Source organism: Callospermophilus lateralis, chromosome 17 (assembly GCF_048772815.1).
Source record: "Callospermophilus lateralis isolate mCalLat2 chromosome 17, mCalLat2.hap1, whole genome shotgun sequence".
Lineage (NCBI taxonomy): Eukaryota > Metazoa > Chordata > Mammalia > Rodentia > Sciuridae > Callospermophilus > Callospermophilus lateralis.
Window position 1 is genome coordinate 70,352,224 of NC_135321.1, and position 19,041 is coordinate 70,371,264.

Here is a 19,041-nt window from a genome sequence, read left to right on the forward strand (position 1 = left end):
AATTACACAGATGAAAGAAATTAAAGGCATAAACATAGGAAAAGAAGAACTTAAATTAGCACTATTTGCTGATGACATGATCCTATACCTAGCAGACCCAAAAAGTTCAACCAAGAAACTTCTAGAACTAGTAAATGAATTCAGCAAAGTGAATACCAATAAATCAAATACCAATAATCAATACCAATAAATCAAAGGCATTCCTGTATATCAGTGACAAATTCTCTGAAATGGAAATGAGGACAACTACTACTCCATTCACAATATCTTCAAAAAAAAAAGTAAAATACCTGGGAATCAACCTAACAAAAGAGGTGAAAGATCTATACAGTGAAAACTACAGAACCCTGAAGAAAGAAACAGAAGAAGACCTTAGAAGATGGAAGAATTTACCTTGCTCATGGATTGGTAGAATTAATATTATTAAAATGGCCATATTACCAAAAGCACTTAACAGATTCAATGCAATTCCCATCAAAATCCCAATGACATTCCTTGCAGAAATAGAAAAAGCAATCATGAAATTCATCTGGAAAAATAAGAGACCCAGAATAGCTAAAGTAGTTCTAAGCAGGATGAGTGAAACTGGTGGTATTGTGATTCCAGATTTTAAACTATACTATAGAGCAATAGTAACAAAAACAGCATGGTGCTGGCACCAAAACAGGCTGGTAGACCAATGGTACAGAACAGAGAACACAGAGACAAATCCACAAAATTACAACTATCTTATATTAGACAAAGGTGCTAAAAACATCCAATGGAGAAAGGATAGCATCTTCAACAAATGGTGCTGGAAGAACTGGAAATCCATATGCAACAAAATGAAATTGAATCTCTTTCTCTCACCATGCACAAAAGTCAACTCAAAATGGATCAAGGAGCTAGGAATCAAACCAGAGACTCTGTCTAATAGAAGATAAAGTTGGCCCTAATATTCATCATGTGGGGGCAGGCCTCAACTTCCCTAACAATACACCTATAGCACAAGAGTTAAAACCAAGAATCAACAAATGGGATGAATTGGGCTGGGGATGTGGCTCAAGCGGTAGCGCGCACACCTGAAATGCATGCGGCCTGGGTTCGATCCTCAGCACCACATACAAACAAAGATGTTGTATCCGCTGAAAACTAAAAAATAAATATTAAAAAAATTCTCTCTCTCTCTCTCTCCCCCCCCCCTCTTAAAAAAAAAACAAATGAGACGAATTCAAACTAAAAAGTTTTTTCTCAGCAAGAGAAATAATATGTGAGGTGAATAGGGAGCCTACTTCCTGGGAACAAATTTTTACCCCTCACACATCAGATAGAGCTCTAACTCTAGAGTATACAAAGAACTCAAAAACTTAAACATCAAAAAAAACCAAAAACCAAATAACCCAATAAACAAATGGGCCAAAGACTTGAATAGACACTTCTCATAAGAGGATATACAATCAACAAATACATGAAAAATGCTCACCATCTCTAGAAATCAGAGAAACGCAAATTAAAACTACTCTAAGATACCATCTCACTTAAATAAGAATGGCAGCCATTATGAATTCAAACAACAATACGTGCTGACAGGATGCAGGCAAAAAGATACACTCATACACTGCTGGTGGGACTGCAAATTGGTGCAGCCAATTTGGAAAGCAGTATGGAGATTCCTTAGAAAGCTGGGAATGGAACCACCATTTGACCCAGTATTCCCCTTCTCGGACTATACCCAAAAGACCTAAAAAGAGCATACTACAGGGACACAGCCACATCAATTTTTATAGCAGCACAATTCACAATAGTTAGAATGTAGAACCAACCTAGATGCCCTTCAATAGATGAATGGATTAAAAAAATGTGACATTTATACACAATAGAATATTACTCAGCACTAAAAAATAACAAAATCATGGCATTTGCAGGGAAATGGATGGCATTAGAGCAGATTATGCTAAGTGAAGTTAGCCAATCCCTAAAAAACAAATGCCGAATGTCTTCTCTGATATAAGGGGGGTGACTCAAAATGGGATAGGGAGGAAGAGCATGAGAAGAAGACTACCACTAAATAGGGAAGAGAGGTGGGAGGGACAAGGAGGGAAAAGGGGAGTTGCACGGAAGATGGAAGGAGACCCTCATCATTATACAGAGTACATGTATGATGTTGTGAGGAGAAAAAGAAAAAAAAAAGTGTGTCACATTAGATTGGGTAGAGAGATGTGATGGGAGGGGAGGGGAAGGGGGGATAGGAAGGGCAGCAGAATAAAATAGACATAATGATTGCTATATGTATATACGTGACTCTATGACCAGTGTGGTTCTGCAATCTGTACAATTAGAAAAATGAGAAATTATACCCCAATGATTCAATTGTATGAATTGCCAACATCATTGTAATGTCATGTGTAGCTAATAAAAAAAAAAGTCTAAAGCTGCTGTGGTGGGTGGAGAGAGAAAAATTCCTTCTGGTCTACAGGAGACATTCAATATGAGAAACTACAGGAGATAAAAAGGGAAGCAGGCCAAATGTTATGGCCCTTCTTCTGGTCAGATTTCTCTCTGAAGAGCTAATCTCCAACTTGACAAGATTGAAAAATAAAAACTTTTCACCATTCAGGGCAATGATTTTGGAAGTAAAAATGAGGAAACTACTGTTAAAATGGACTAACGGGATAATTCCCAGCAGGTTCCCCCCCCCCCAATCGATTTGGTTGACCTTAGAAAGTATGATTTTGCCTTTATAATTGTTTTGCAAAATTGCTTGTATACCTCTCTACAATATTTGTGTGAAAGCGAACTAAATAAAGAAGACTGTAGTCTAATCTGCTAATAATAATTGTAATGATAATAATAAACTGATTGATATAGAGAAAAAAACCTTTGAATTGGGAATCTTTAAGTTCACTAAAAAGTTTTGTGCAACAAAGATCAGAATAGTACTCTTAGTTCTGAATATTAAAACCAATTTTAATTTAGTAAATGCAGAAAATATCTAAAATGGAAGTTGTTGAAGGCAGACCTTATTGTAACACTTTAAAAAAAATTAATGAAAAAGAATTTACAGTACCAAAGAGGTTCATATTTCCCTTTGGCAACTATCTTCAAGAAAGATTTCCAAGTGTCTCATATATCAAGGGACTGTTTCATGTGCATAAGACATCAAAACCTCCCCCCTCCAATTTCCTGTCCTCATGGAGGTTTTTTTAAATCATAAGGTGGGCAGACAAAGAAATAAACATCTCTAGGTTTACTAGGTGAGGTCCTACCCATCTTATGGGATAACACTACAACCTGTTAAGACCAGTCAGGAAGGGAGAGGAAAGGAAGAGTCAAGATGAGGACACAGACCATGATCTCTAATTGGTGGTGTGTTATGTGTAAAAGGGACATCAGATAAGGCCTAAGTGCCCAGTCATGGGACTTTCATTACCTGGCCACTTGGATGACTTAGTTCCATCTAGGGGTTGGGGAGTACGTAATTCTGAACAGTAAACCCAATCATGATCTTAAAATATTCTATTTAAAAGGGAGCAGAGAAGGAGATGATTTTAAATATCTTTTTAAAGAAAGTGTCTACGCAAAACCCAAGTTTAAAGAATGAAAGACCTTATTTCTAGCACTCTTATAAAGAACAAACATGGTATTTTGCTTCTCGGGGACTATAGCTCTAGCTACCAATCTCCCTGTCCTGTCTGCTTCTCTTCATGTGTAACCTTATCTTATATTGCAGATGCATTTTCTTGGCAAGGCGGCTGGCCACTCAGTTACAATATCACAGGTCAATGAGGTCAATGATACTCCATTTCTAAAGTCCTAGAATTCTCATTTTCCAAACTTGATTCAAATATCCTTCAGTATCAGACCAGAAATATTGGGTATTCTGGCTCATGAGGTATGTGCCAGCCCAGTTCATACAAGATATCTTACTGAAGTAACAGAATACAGGGAATGATAAACCAAATGTAAGGGTGATAAACATGCAATATCTTTACAACTAACAATTTCATATGTGAAGACATAAAAAATCATGGCATTTTACAGGTAAATGGAGAAAGTTGGAGGAGATAATGTTAAGTGAAGTCAGCCAATCCCAAAAACCAAATGTTGAATGTTTTCTTTGATTAGACTGATTCATAGTTGGGTAGGGAGGGGGGGCATAGGGGAAATAGATGAACTCTAGATAGGGCAGAGGGGTGGGAGGGGGAAGGGAGGGGGCAGGGGGTTAGAAATCATGGTGGAATGTGATGGTCATTATTATTCAAAGTACATGTATGAAGACACGAATTGGTGTGAATATACTTTGTATACAGAGATATGAAAAATTGTGCTCTATATGTATAATAAGAACTGTAATGCATTCCGCTGTCATATATAAATAAAAATAATTTTTTTTAAAAAAGAAAAAAATCAGTGAGAAAGATGTTATCTAACCAAATGGTATACAGAATATTGTCTATTCATTCAGAAGGAAAAAATGTGTAAATCCTTACATCAAATGACACCTATAGAGACGTGGGATATATACAGACTTTTGTGCTCAGTGTGAGACACACAATGTTTTCACATACCAGCACAATGATGGACACAGGTGGCAACATCTGAACAAAGAGCACTGGATCAGCAGCTTGCTTCCACTTGAGCGTCACTAGAGAACAGTTTAATCATGGGCATCTAGTGAAGCACACTGTGGGGGTGCTCGGCAGCTGTTTTCTCCCACAGTTCAGAACACCAGAGGGCCTTTAATCTGTATATAGTTTCTAATTGGAATTTACAATAGCTAGGCCACAGCAAGAGCCCAAGGGTCAATCAGAATGCACTGTGTAAAAAAGCCCAAGAGTAAGGCCATGGTTTATGAAATGAAGTACTGGACAGTGTTGAGAAATCCTTGTGATCTGTTCACTGAGGAGTGACCACTTTCATTTTGGAGTATATGAAGCAAATTTAAGCAGATACAGCATCCTAGTGCTTTCAAGTTAGCCAACAAGGCCCAGTTAGATTGACCTCCACAAACTGAGGGCCCTACTAAACCAGAAATTTTGTTTTAGGTAACAAAGTAGGAGATAAATTTCTCTTTTAACAAAAGCCTGCTATTGTTTCATGTGCAGCTAAGACACTGTGGGCCTATGAATCTGCAGTTTAAACAGTTTTCATTCTGCTAGTTGAGGCTTGCTGGGCTATCTTCATTTTGTTAGTTGTTGAATCCAAGATGACATACCCCAAAACTGGAATTTAAGGAAGAGGCCTCTACTGAAGCCAAAGGTTTCCACTGTGTAAAAGAGCCCAAGAGTAAGCTAAGAGCTGATTTTCTTCTTCATATTCCATTCTTCCTGACTGGGAGAATTCCTTGTATGACTTGTGGGAAATAGAGCATATCCCATATTGATTCTAACTGGGTTTTATTTGGCAAGGGGGGGATTGAACCAAGGGCCTCACACATGCTAGGCAAGCACCTTATCACTGTGCTACACCCCCAGCACTACTACACTTTGAGATATAGAAGTAACCACAGTATATTGATTGCACTGACCTAAACAGTTCCATCCACCAAGTTAATTTTGTTTCCCTTCCAAACCACATTAGCTAAATCTAGGGGCCCCTACCTCCATCAGAATTGGCAAGTTGGTGACTTGGGCACTTATATCCAATAAAGCCATAAACATTTGAGTCTTTTCCCTTCCCAGATATCACCCTAGAATACTCAGGTTTCCAGCCCTGATAAGGAAATCTTATTCTTTGAAGAAACTGTGGCTGTGGTATAGGACTGAAGGAAGTGGTTTTATGCCATTCAACAAGAAATAGTTCGTTTGAGCTATATGGTGGCTGCTCACCATTCACCCCAAATCAACCAACAAAAATTCCTCACCCAACACTTAGGTTCATCTAAAACACTGTATCAAGTGATACCATCTACTTCATTATATGGAAAGGATGACTTTTGTATGAATTCTATGATCATCCTTGAGAGACTCCCCAACCCAGGAGTCTTCTGATGAGGCTGGTGTCCTCTGGCTGACTTAGAGTTGGTTTACATACCCATATTCTGCCTTCCTAACAGAGAGCTAAACTAGATGTAGAAACAAATACATCAAGACATGCAAAAGTTCAATAGAATAAAGTCTAATTTTTGCTCAAAATATTTTTCACCAGCAAAGATATGGAAGACAACTTCTCTCTTATCAATTTATTCAGGCATGCTGGCCTATCATACCTTGGGCTATGCCACATTAAGGCATGACAACCTGGAAATCATTCATTTTATTCTTACAGGTCCCTGGAAGCTTCTCAGGAAGACCTCTGATTTGTAAGATCTGGTTACGGCATACATCACAGGCATTCACACTCCAGCAGCCTGTCACAAATCCCTCTTAGGTGAAAGGGAAGTTCAGAAAATTTGAACTAGCTGTGTTCTTTAAAGAAAAATGAAACTTACTGTTGAACAGATTAACAGACTGATGCATGAATTATCTAAAAGGGTATGACTTCATTCAAAAGGACTTTGTATTGTCCTCTGAAAAAACAGAAGTCTGAGTGAATTCTTTGATATATCTTAGCGTTGCCTTCTAGACAGAACTCTTCCTATGCTGACATCCATATGGTTTTTTCCTTATGTAAACAGTTGTACTGTAGGGGTTAATTTCTGGAACTATTAGCATGTGTGTATTTCCAATTGAATTTCCTGGATATCTTCTGTTGTCATATCCATCTTTGTTAGAAATATTTTCCATAGTTATCAATAGAGTTTCCTTCCTCCCTGAGTTCTCTGACATAGAGTTGACTTATACACTTTCCCATACTCACTGCACTCATAAGCTTTCTCCCCACTGTGAATTCTCTGATGTATTCTGAGGTTTGATTTTTGCCCAAACGTCTTCCCACATTTATTACACTGAAAGGGTTTCTCCCCTGTATGAATTCTCTGATGATCACAAAGGATTGCTTTCCGTACAAACTTTTTCCCACACTCATTACATTTAAATGGTTTCTCCCCAGTATGAATTCTCTGATGCACTCTAAGGGTTGATGTCCGGGCAAAGGTTTTCCCACACTCATTACACTGAAATGGTTTCTCTCCTGTGTGAGTTTTCTGATGTTGAATGAGATGATCTTTGCGCCAGAAGGATTTTTCACATTCATTACACTGGTATGTCTTCTCCCCACTATGAGTTCTTTGATGTATTCTAAGGTTAGATTTCTGGCCAAAAGTTTTTCCACATTCATTGCAATGAAAGGATTTCTCCCCTGTGTGAATTCTGTGATGATCTCTGAGGGTCGACTTCTGAACAAAAGTTTTCCCACACTCAATACATTCATAGGGTTTCTCTCCTGTGTGGATTCTCAGATGTCCCCTGAGGGTTGACTTTTGGACAAATGTCTTCCCACATTCATTACACTTATAGGGTTTCTCTGCTGTGTGAATTCTTTGATGTGTATTGAGGTGGGACTTTTGGGAGAAAGTTTTTCCACATTCATTACATTCAAATGGTTTCTCTCCTGTGTGAGTTCTCTGGTGTTGAATGAGATGGCCTTTCTGACAAAAGGATTTCCCACATTCACTACATCTATAGGGTTTCATGTCAGAGTGAGTTCTCTGCTTTACTTTGCAGGTTAGTGTCTGATAAGACCTCTTATTTTCATATTCAAAGGATTTATCCCCAGTGTGTGTTCTGTCGATACATACTGATGGATTCTCTTCTGCGACAGTTCTCTGAGGCCGAATGAGGTTTGACTGCTTGCTGAAATAATGTCTAGGGGCATTAGGTTCATGATACTTCATAGCAGTGTTAAATTTATTGTGTTCCTCCAGGGCTGACTTCTCAAAGGAGGACTTTCCACACTGGTTAAGACATGGGGGTTTCTCCCTGGTGTTAATTCGTCTATGGTCAAAAAGAGTTATCTTATGAAGGTTTTTCCTACATTCACTACCTTTAAAGGAATTTTCTTCTGTGTGAAAACTCTTATGTGTAACAAAGTCGGCCTTCTCACAGGTTTTTCCCATCTTATTACCTTCAAGATCTTGCTCCAATGTTTGAAACTTCTTATGCTCAAGAGTTTCCTTATAACTGAGGGCTTGCATGTTTTTATTGTATTCATAAAAGTTCTCTCCAGTATGAGTTCTACTAAACTTAATTTTGAAAGGCAAATTCTCACCTACATTATGACAATCTGTTTTCTTTGTTGAACAGTTTCTATTATTTTGGACAAATTCAGGAATATTTTGAAAATTCACTCCCCATGATTTACATCTGAAGGACAGTTTTGCTGAACAAATTGGAGCTGTGTGCTGGGTAAATGGTTTCTCCCAAATTTCCTCTCTCTCTCTAGTCAATGTTTTACTTTTGATGAATATTATCTGTTGTAAGTGTTTGTCTTTGATTTTCTTGTTCCTCTTGATCAAGTCATCAACTTTGTAATTTTCTAAAACAAGAAAAATTGAATACATGAAGTAAATACTTCTTATGAGCAGGGTTTATGCACATAGTCTGTTTTATTACATTGAGTTCTCAAAACCTAATAATTCAAATATATGTGTATGTGCAACCAACTCTCCTTTTAACAATAATATTAATATAGAGAAAATGGGAGAGGAAACTGTTTACGAATACTATTTGTAGTAAATGAGTATTTCCTAAGTACATAAAAGAAAGGAAAGGAAATAGAAAATAGTCTCACAGGGGTGGTTACTAGGCCACAGAAAAAGTGGAGAATAGAATGAATACAACAAAGACTATAAACCTCAGGAGAGTATTAAAAATTAGGATAATATATATGAAATAGACTCAATTATGGAAAAAGTTTGGTTTGGGAAGTAAATTGCAGGCTAGGTGCAGATATTACCTAGACTATAGTGAACTATATTGTTTAAATTCTTCCAATTGGATATCACTCATTTCCATCAACTTTTCAATAGTAAATGTATAACAGCACCAATTTCCATATGATGATGAAGAAGTTTTTAGCTATCTTACAGTTATGATTCACAGAAATACAATCAATAATATATGTTGTGTATATATGTAATTTTTATAAATTATAGACACCAACCTTTATTTATTTTTACATGGTGCTGAGGTTCAAATATGCTAGGCAGGCCCTCTACCATTGAGCTACAGCCCTAGCCCTGCAATATATAAATTGATTAAAAGAAAATCCATTCTTGCAACTTAATTATATTCACAGTTCCATTTTGGCTCTCATCTATTATTAATTTTTCATAACACTACAATAAGCGAAGTTGACTCCATCCTGAGTTTCCACATTTCAATGTGACACATGAGTTCAATTTTAAATGAGGAATCATGGAAGAGAAATCATAAGAAAGTTCCAGATTTTTTATGTATTCTAAATGATTGTCTTGATAATTTATATTGCAAAATATGTAACTTGTCACTTATGTTCCACCCATTAAAACTAAGTATCATAGGTTAGACTGGAATTTCCCACAAGGCTCATATGTTGAAGGCTTGCTTCCCAACAGAGAAATGTTCAATGGTAGGGGCTTTGGGGGAGTGATCAGATCATAAATGCTCTAATCTCATCAGGGGATTAACTCACTGGTAGCTGAATGGACTACTGAGAGGTGGTGGAAACCATAGGCAGTAGGTCACTGGGCTAAGCCCTAGAGGGGTATTTCTTAAAACTTAGCTCATTCCACTTTCTGATTTCCTTCCCAGCTGCCATGAGGTGAACAGCTTTGCTTCTGCCAGACCCTTCCACCCTGATGTTCTGCTTCACCTCAGGCCCAGAGCAATGCAGTCTGTCAACCTCTGAAACTGAGCCAAAATAAATCTGTCCTTACGTTGTTCATATCAGATATTTTGGTCAAAGCAAAAAAAGCTAACATGGCATGGAATAATATATAAGTGCATGAAACTTTCATGTGTAACATTACAGTGATATGTATGTATTGATAATTTGTTGGGTTAATCTTTATAATCATTGCACAGAATTTCATGTGGCTACATAATTTTTCCTTAAAAAATACAGCTATTTCTCCATCCAGTGGCTGATGAATCAAATTTCAGCAAATATAAACAATATTCCCATTAATATTATTACATATACTAGAGAATACAATTATACATTTGGTAGGGTGTACAGAGATCAAAGGGCTTGCTCGATTATAATGTAAGCAAAACATAACCAGACTAGGTGGCATGTTCCTGACTTCACAATAGTTTTACAAGTTTATACTTCCAATCTATGAATACTGGTCTCTCATAATTCATATCCCCACCAGGACTTGGTATAGCCAGATTTGGCAATCTTATCTTACATCTCTTATTTCACTTTGCAGTCTATAAAAAATAATGTGATAAATTTTCAGACTTACTGACCCTTTAAAAATTTCCTGTTCTGAGCTGGGGATGTAGCTCAGTTGGTAGAGTACTTGCCGCTAATGCACAAGGCCCTGGGTTCAATCCCCAGCACCACCAAAAATAAATAAATAAATAAAACTAAAATAAATATTTTCTGTTCTAAGTCCTATGCCCTTTTATATATATATATATATATATATATATATATATATATTTTTTTTTTTTTTTTTAGTTGTTGATAGAACTTTTATATTATTTATTTATATGCGGTGCTGAGAATCGAACCCAATGCCTAAATATGTCAGACAAGGGGCTGGGGATATGGCTCAAGCGGTAGCGTGCTCGCCTGGCATGCGTGTGGCCCGGTTCAATCCTCAGCACCACATACAGACAAAAATGTTGTGCCTGCCGAAGATTGAAAAATAAATATTAAAATTCTCTTTCTCACTCTCTCTCACTCTTTCTTTAAAAAAAAAAAAAATATGTCAGACAAGTGTGCTACCGCTGAGCCCCCGCCCCAGTCCTTATGCCCATTTTTCAATTGTGTTGTCTCCCTCTTCTCACATTGATTTATGGAAATCCTTTACATTTTCAGGAAGCTTACTCTGTCTAGGTTACTTTCACTATATTCCAATTCTGCTATTCTGTGGTCTTTTACCCTTTTTAAAAAATATATTTATTTATTTTTTAGTTTTCGGCACACACAACATCTTTGTTTGTATGTGGTGCTGAGGATCGAACCCGGGCTACAAGCATGCCAGGTGAGCGCGCTACCACTTGAGCCACATCCCCAGTCCAGTCTTTTACCCTTTTAAAAGATATCTTTTAAAACAAAGTTTTAAACTTTAATGGAGTCAGACTTATTAATCATTTCCCTTGATTAGTTGTTTTTACAACTTTGATCTTTTAATAAAAGTTTCATGATACAAAGGTGTTCACTTGTAAACTGACCATCTGGAGTCTAACTACTGCAAACAGATCTGTTCAGTAACTCACCTGGGTCATTTTGGTTTGAAATTTCCTCCTCTGAGAACCAAGGTGCTTCTCCTTGCTCCAACTTGAGGACCACCTCTGGTTTGAAAATGCAGTACCCTATGAAAACGGAACAATTGAGGGCTTAGGCCAGATACAAGAGCATTCTGTTTTCCAAAAGTAGAAGAAGGTATAGCTTCAGGAGCAGAATCCTCAAAGTGACATTTGAATTTATCACTGAAAGCTGACAACACATTTTCTGTGGTACTCTTAAAAGTTCAGTTACTTTGGATTCTTGAATGAAAATCCGAAATAACATGAAACTTTCTAGGTATTCATACATGATGGTAAGTAAAAAGGAAGTGCCTTCTCCCGGCATTGCGAAGGTAAGTGAGGCTTATATGCTCACCCAGAGAGACGAGGTGGCTATAGTTCTCCAGCATCACCTCTCTGTACAGGGTCCTCTGAGCAGGACCCAAGTGCTGCCACTCCTCCTGGGTGAGTTCCACAGTCACATCCTGGAATGACACTGAGGCCTGGAACAACACATTTTGTTTCATCTGTAAGGTCCAGAATTAGAAACAGACATAGAAAATACTCATAAAAACGATTCTTATTATGTTTACTATAAAGAGGTTAAAATGACTATAAACAAAGTCTATTCTGAATTTGATATTATCTCATTCTTTCAAGTTACTCATTAGTAAAAACATAATAATTCGTGTATATACTGTTAAGTCATAAACATGAACTACCAATAACTACTAAATGTTAGTAATATTTTGACATTTTAAATTATTTTTTATAGTCAGAAGATGTAAAATACCATCAGAGACTTGCAATTGTTGATAGTGAAAATATTTACTACCTGATAATTTATAGGAAAATTTGCCAATCTCTACACCAAAAAATCCGATTTAAGGAAAAATCATCAGCACAAAAGCAACAACAAAGAAAACATTTTATATAAAAAGAAATAGGGGGCTGAGGCTGTGGCTCAGCGGTAGAGCGCTCGTCTAGCATGTGTGAGGCCCTGGGTTCGGTCCTCAACAGCACATAAAAATAAATAAACAAACAAAATAAAGGTATTGTGTTAAAAAAAGCTTAAAAAATAGGTAGATTAAAATTAAAAGGATAAAAAACTGTCATTTAATCATTTACCAAAAGAAAGTTGATGTGGTTACATTAGTATCGAGAAAAGTAGATTATAAGGTAAGAAAGCATGATGAAAGTTGACAAGTAATAACCTAGAATGATAAAATAATCCTTTCAACAGAATATATATAACAAACATAAACAGGTATGCACTAGAAAATAGCTTTCAAATACAAACATTTGTCATTATTCACAAATGATGAGATTGTGAACTCAATCCTTCACTTCGGTTTATTAGTATCCTCAAAATGAATATTCAGAGTTATCTGTGGTCACTCTTGGTCACCCATAGAATAACACAAAATTTGAGTTTCCCCAGGTGAGGTTGAATAAAATGATGTCTTTTTTGCCTTTTATTTTAGTTCTGATGAAGTGGGTCAGAAGAGGCTGGACAACTGAGGAATTTTCAGGAATCAGGTTTATTGACCACAGGATTCAGAGGTGGCTCGTCTAAGAATTCTTTCTCTGAACAAAGATTTTGGAAGACTTTTGGAGGCAGGTAGGGGGGTATTGGAGGTTCACATGACAAATGCTCTCTATTCCATCCCCTAGACCAGACACAGGCTTCACAAGTTTTTAATTAAGAAAATAGAAATATGGGTTTTTTTACAAGTTTGCAAACTAACTCTGTCATACCTTTTGTGTACAAACCTGGCATTTACAGGAAAGAGGTAACTACCAACCACAATAACCTCTGCAGACATCCTGCTGACATGACAAGAGGAGAAGCTTAGTCATGGCAAGGGTGGAGGTACTTCGTCTGCTTCACTGATACTGTAAACAAGTATCCCTTTCTCAGTTTATTTAGTTCCACATTATTTGCATTTTTGTGCTTTTTCTCAATGATTTCACTTTTTAAAAATGGCCTCTGCTATGGTTTGGAGATAAGGTGTCCCCCCGAAACTCCTGTGTTAATATAAGAATATGGAGGTGAAATGTTGAGATTATGAAAGCCATAAACCTACTCAGTTCATCCTAGTTTGAATGGACTGACTAGGTGTAGAGGTAGACAGGGAACGGCTGGGAGGAAATGGTCACTGGGGACATGCCCTGGAAGGGTACCTCTCTCCCGTGGACTCTACTTCAACCTCTCTGATTCCTGGCTGCCGTGAATGGAAGTGCTCCTCCACCACATCCTTCCGTCACGATGTTCAGCCTCACTTGGGCCCAGAGCAATGGGGTTGGCAGACCATGGACTAAACCTCTGGAACTGTGAGTCAAACTTTTTCGCCTCTGAGATGTTCTTATTGGATATTTTGGTCACAGAGACAAAAAGCTGCCTAATATAGCCTACTTGTGTGATATTGATGGACTGTCTAGTGCTCTTAAGATAGGAAGGATTGGATATGCTCCATGGAGAAAACATTTGAGCTAGGTAAGCTTTGTTCAGGCCTTAGCTATGGTGTGCTGTTGGCTGTTAGCTTAATGTTTATAAATCAACAATATTATAATTTATAACATTATTTATGTTATAAATGTCTTTAAACAGAAACATGACAAGATTACATATTGACTGGCTTAAGAAAATGTGACCAGACATTTGCAGGAACCAAACCCTGTATATCCCTTCTTAGTCATGGTTCAGTATTTTACTAATTCAGTATTTATGGTGACTTTATAGAACATTACAACTGAGGATAACAGGGAATTGCTTATATATAAACAAAAGGTTAAAAAAATGATGAAAAGGCAATTAGTGATTTTAATAGAACTCTTCCAGTAATACAGAAAAGCAGAATGAAAAAACTAACAAGGACATAGAATATGAATCATCAACTTACAATTCAAAAGCCAAATCTAGCTCATCATCTGTTTCTTTTTATAAATGAAGAAAAACATCATCACCACTACCAGTACTTTTTTTTGTAAATAAAGTTTTATTGGAACACAGACATAATCACATATTTTGCTTACTCAAAAAACAAAATAGAAAACATGTCTCAGTGATATAGAAAAAAACAAATAAATAAATCTGGAGAGACCTTTCAGTAATTAAAATTCTCCTAAACAGAAAGCCCCAAACCTAATGGCTTCACTGGTAAATCTACCAAATTATTTAAAGAATGGATTATAACACTTCTCTAATTTTCCCCAAAATAAAAGGGAAACACATCCTAATTCAATCTATTCAGTTACCTTGAACTAAAGCCAGACATAAGAAAACTATAGATCAACATCACTTATGTATATAGGTGCAAAAGACTTCAACATAATACCAGCATAATAAAAAGGATGACAAGTGTTCCTCTATATACGGTGGCCTGACTTGTCTGTTTTAACTTCACGATGGGAAAGTGATTTACATGCTGTAGAAATTGTATTTTAGTATAACACAGACTTTGTGTTAGATGATTTTTGTCCAAGGTGTGTATGTTCTGAGCATGTTTAAGGTAGCCTAGGCTAAGCTTTGATGTTCACTAAATTTAGTGTATTATGGGCAATTTGGACTTATGATATCATATTTTCAATGTTTATAATGGGTTTATTGGGACACAACATACAGTAAGTATAATTTGCTACATAATTGCAATGTGACTTGCCATAAGAAAATCAATGTAATACATCACATTGATAGAATAAAGGAAATATACCACATGATAATCTTTGCAAACAACACAGTAGGAACAGAAGGGAACTTCTTCAATATAATAAGAAACATTTATGAGAAACTGATGTTAACACCAAACATGGGCCAAAAGACAGAATGTTTCCCCTAAAGATGAGGAACAAGACAAAGAAGGCAAGCTTTAATCATTTCTATTCAGTGCACTAGAAGACCTAGCCATCTTAAATAGGTAAGAAAGGAAGAAAAAAGTCATTCAAAATGGAAAGAAAAAAAGTAAATCTCTCTATTCATATATCAAATGATTATCCAATTGAGTCAAATGTATGAAAGATGATATATCACGAGCTTTGTAATGTTTTGAACAACCAATAAAAAAAAATATACCAAATGATTTAATATAGATAATATTGAAGAATCCACAAAAATTGTTAATGTGCTTAGTAAATTCAGAGGAATTATAGGATACTAAAGAACACACAAAAATAATTTGCATCTCTATACAGACAATGAACAATTGAAGAAAATAATTCTATTTACAATAGAATATAATGAAACATTTAGGAATAAATTAAGAATTTACTCTAGTGCATGAACACTAGAAAACATTTTTTTTTAAAAATTTTTTAATATTTATTTTTTTTTAAGTTTTCGGCAGGCACAACATCTTTGTTTGTATGTGGTGCTGAGGATCGAACGCGGGCCGCACGCATGCCAGGCGAGCGCGCTACTGCTTGAGCCACATCCCTAGCCCTAGGAAACATTTTTGAAAGAATTAAAAACCTAATAAATGAAAGGGCATTCTATGTGCATAATTGGAAGATTTATATTAAGATGGCAATTTTCCTATGAGTGATTTACAATTCAATGAAATCTGTATCCATATTCCAAAGGCATTTTTGCAGAATGTCAATCCTCAAATTCATAGAATTTTCAAGGAACCCTAAATAGTCAAAACAATCTTGGAAAAAAAAAAAAGCTGGAAGACTTGTATTTTCTTAGTAATTTAGACAGTGTGATTCTGGCATAAATACAGTCACGTGGATCCATTCGGTAGAACTGAGAAACCAAGAAGTAAACCCAGATATCAATCATTTAATAGGGAGAAATAGCCTCATGAAGAATTAATATAGTTCCTGAAGAGGGTGATATTGCAGGAGAAGCCGGGCATCCTCTTATCTCTGTCACAGCCCACTGCCCTTCTACCAAGAGACCCAAGAACAGAGCCAAGTGGATGCAGTATCCATGACCTTGGGTTTATAGCTCCGGGAGCCCAAAGACCTCTTTATAAATTACCCAGTTTCAGGTATTTTGTTATAGCAACAAAAACAACAGATTAGGACACACCTTCCTTAGCTTGCTCTTAAAAGGTTAAGAACCTCCAGGCTTTGTAACAGCTATAGTACCACCCATTCTTTAGGGCTGACATCATCCTCTTTACCTCTCCCCCTTTGATCAACTGAGCCTACACCATGCATTTTATCTCCCTTCATTGACAAACTGTCAACCTCAACTTGTTTTAGTCATCTGAAAAATTGTTTTAATAAAATCCCAACTTGGTCCCAGGTATTCTACTAACAGTGAGGAAAAAGGAAAAGCGATATACTGCATTACCTCAGGGCTGTTATTGGGAAGATTTTTTTACTATCACTTACATGAAGACCAACCAAGACACTTTTCTCAATTTTATTAAGTTTAGATTCCACAAGGGTTCAGGCTGGCTTAAGTCTCTCCTAAAGACAAATCTTTAAACAAATACTGTCAGCTGTGGATCTGAGAAAGGTCAGAAGGCAAATGGCAGCAGCACTTCGCAAAATCTGAGTCAGAGGATCTGCACTTTGGACACACAAACTCTGCTGTTTTCTCATGAGTTTTTCTATATCGTATCTGAAAGGTTCTGGTCCATTCTCGTTTTTACTTTTCCACATTGACAGACCCTTAAATACTATAAATCCACGATACAAAGGTTGTTGATTAAAAACTCACCTGAGATAGGTCCATTCTCTGTCGCTCTTGGAGGAGAGTTGAGAACTGAGAAGGACAACCTGGGGTAAGGACATAGTCATTAGGGGTCTGGCCAGGTTCGTACTGCCCTCCCGAAGTGTGTCATTAGGCCAGCAGGCGAAGCCCACCCGGGACGCGGGTCTGGAACCCGGACAGCGCCTCCCGAGTCTGTGCGGCCACGACCGCCACGTGCGAATACCCCTCTTCCACTGGGTGACTGTTAGTCCTTTTTCCTATTAATTCATCCTAAATCTGTCTTCTTTTCCTGAAAACGTTAAAATTCACGTGCCCATTTTACCAACATTACTCATATCAATGGAAAACTAATAGAAAACTGGGGGAAAGAAAATAGCTGCTTAAGGGTAGAACGCTCCACGTTTTTCGTTCCAGTTCCGTGCACTTCTTCCAACCGGCCGGGGCAGGCGCGGGGTGCCGGTCCGAGGGCGCGGCCCTGGGCTGGCCCCGGCTGGGTCGCGGCGGCAGGCGGTCTCCGGCCGGCACCGCGGGCTCGCGGTGGAGGGCAGAGCGCCCCGCGCACTCACCGTCCCCGCAGCGGCCCGCAGCGCCCGCCGCCCCGCAATCCGGGAGGGCTTCTGGATGCGGCGACATCCCCGGGCCGGCCCCGGGCAAGGGCAGGAGGCCGGGCCTGGCTCGCACCGCGAGGGCGCGCCGGACACGAGCACGTGTCCCCACGCGGCTCCGGAGGCCTCGCCGAGGCGCGCGCCCGACGCTTGGCCGCGCGAAGAGACGCGGCGGCTGTGGGCCAGCCCGTGCTTCTGCGCACGCGCGGAGGCAGCCCACTCCCAGAAGGCTGCTCGGCACCATGCGGACTACACTTCCCATAAGGCCACAATCCAGGTGTCAAGCTTAGGATTTTTATTTTCCTTTGGAAGGTTTAGTTGGGGACAACCTGTTGCAGACAGTCTATCCTGATAACCAGAAATCCAGGTTCTGCCAGAGCCCCAGAGGTTATTCGGAATTGTTGTCCTAGTGGCACATACAGTGTGTCGTCTTTGATCTCATTTTAGTTGCAGAAAAGAGAAGCTAGAAACTCTAGTTGGGAACAATTGGGGAAATTAGCAAATGGCCTGGACATTAGAAATATCGAGGAAAGTTGCCATGACTTTCGTTTATTGGGATCACGTAGGTAATTTTACACATTATTAAAGAACTGCATGTTTAAGTGCTTTGTGTTGTACTATAGAATTGTGACTTTTAATAAAATAACAACTGGAAAAGGCAAGACGTGAAGACTTTCTACCTCTAGCGCTGAGAATATAACTTGGTGGTAATGTGTATGTTTAGCAAGTCTGAGTTCCTGGGTTTACTATCAGACACTTCCAAAGAAGAGGGGGAAAAAAATCCACCTTTAGAATATGGGTATTCTCATTTTACTATTTTCTATCTTTTTAAATTGATTTTATTTTTTAAAGTACATGACAGCGGAATACATTACAATTCTTATAACACATATAGAACACAATTTTTCATATCTCTATATATAAAGCTTATTCACACCAATTCATGTCTTCATATGTGTACTTTTGATAATGATGTCCATCACATCCCACCATTATTGCGGATCCCCTGCGCCCTCCCTTCCCCTCCCACCCCTCTGCCCTATCTAGAGTTTGTCTATTCCTCCCATGCTCTCCCTCCCTACCCTACTATGAGTCAGTCACCTTATATCAGGGAAAACATTCGGCATTTGTCTTTTTGGAATTGGCTCTCATTTTACTATTTTCTGTTCGAAAAAAAAATTTATTATAAAGTTTATAAAACGTGGACTATCATGTTACAAGTATGCCTTTGAACTCGAGCTGCCAAGAGAAAACAAATATAAATAGCTTTTTTGAGTAAAGAAAGCTGTAAAATGTAACAAATCCTAGAAAATGGAGTCCATTGTTTTTAATACAGGAATAATACCTATGATCCTTAAGTAACCCCATTGATATTACATCATACCTGAAAGTATACAAAATCCTACCAAAGAAAACAGTATACAAATTATGCACATCTTGGAGAAAAAACTTGCCTAAATCTTATATATGC

The 19,041-nt window shown here is 37.9% G+C and overlaps 1 protein-coding gene across 1 annotated transcript; it reads right to left on the bottom strand.

Annotated features, from left to right (window-relative positions):
* Window positions 1-6,709: 6,709 nt before the first annotated feature.
* On the bottom strand, window positions 6,710-17,814 carry Znf510 (zinc finger protein 510). Its single transcript, XM_077105630.1, has 5 exons — window positions 17,400-17,814; window positions 16,972-17,030; window positions 11,677-11,803; window positions 11,292-11,387; window positions 6,710-8,394 (listed from the first exon to the last, which is right to left on the bottom strand). The coding sequence occupies exons 1-5, from the start codon at window positions 17,812-17,814 to the stop codon at window positions 6,710-6,712; spliced, it is 2,382 nt and encodes a 793-aa protein (XP_076961745.1).
* Window positions 17,815-19,041: the final 1,227 nt, after the last annotated feature.

Coding starts and splice junctions, on each gene's coding strand:
- Znf510 (XM_077105630.1), bottom strand. CDS start 17,814: ATGGTGCCGAGCAGCCTTCTGGGAGTGGGCTGCCTCCGCGCGTGCGCA. Junction 11,804..16,971: donor AGAGAATGGACCTATCTCAG/GTGAGTTTTTAA, acceptor GTGTTGTTCCAG/GCCTCAGTGTCATTCCAGGA. Junction 8,395..11,291: donor TTCAAACCAAAATGACCCAG/GTGAGTTACTGA, acceptor TTCTTGTTTTAG/AAAATTACAAAGTTGATGAC.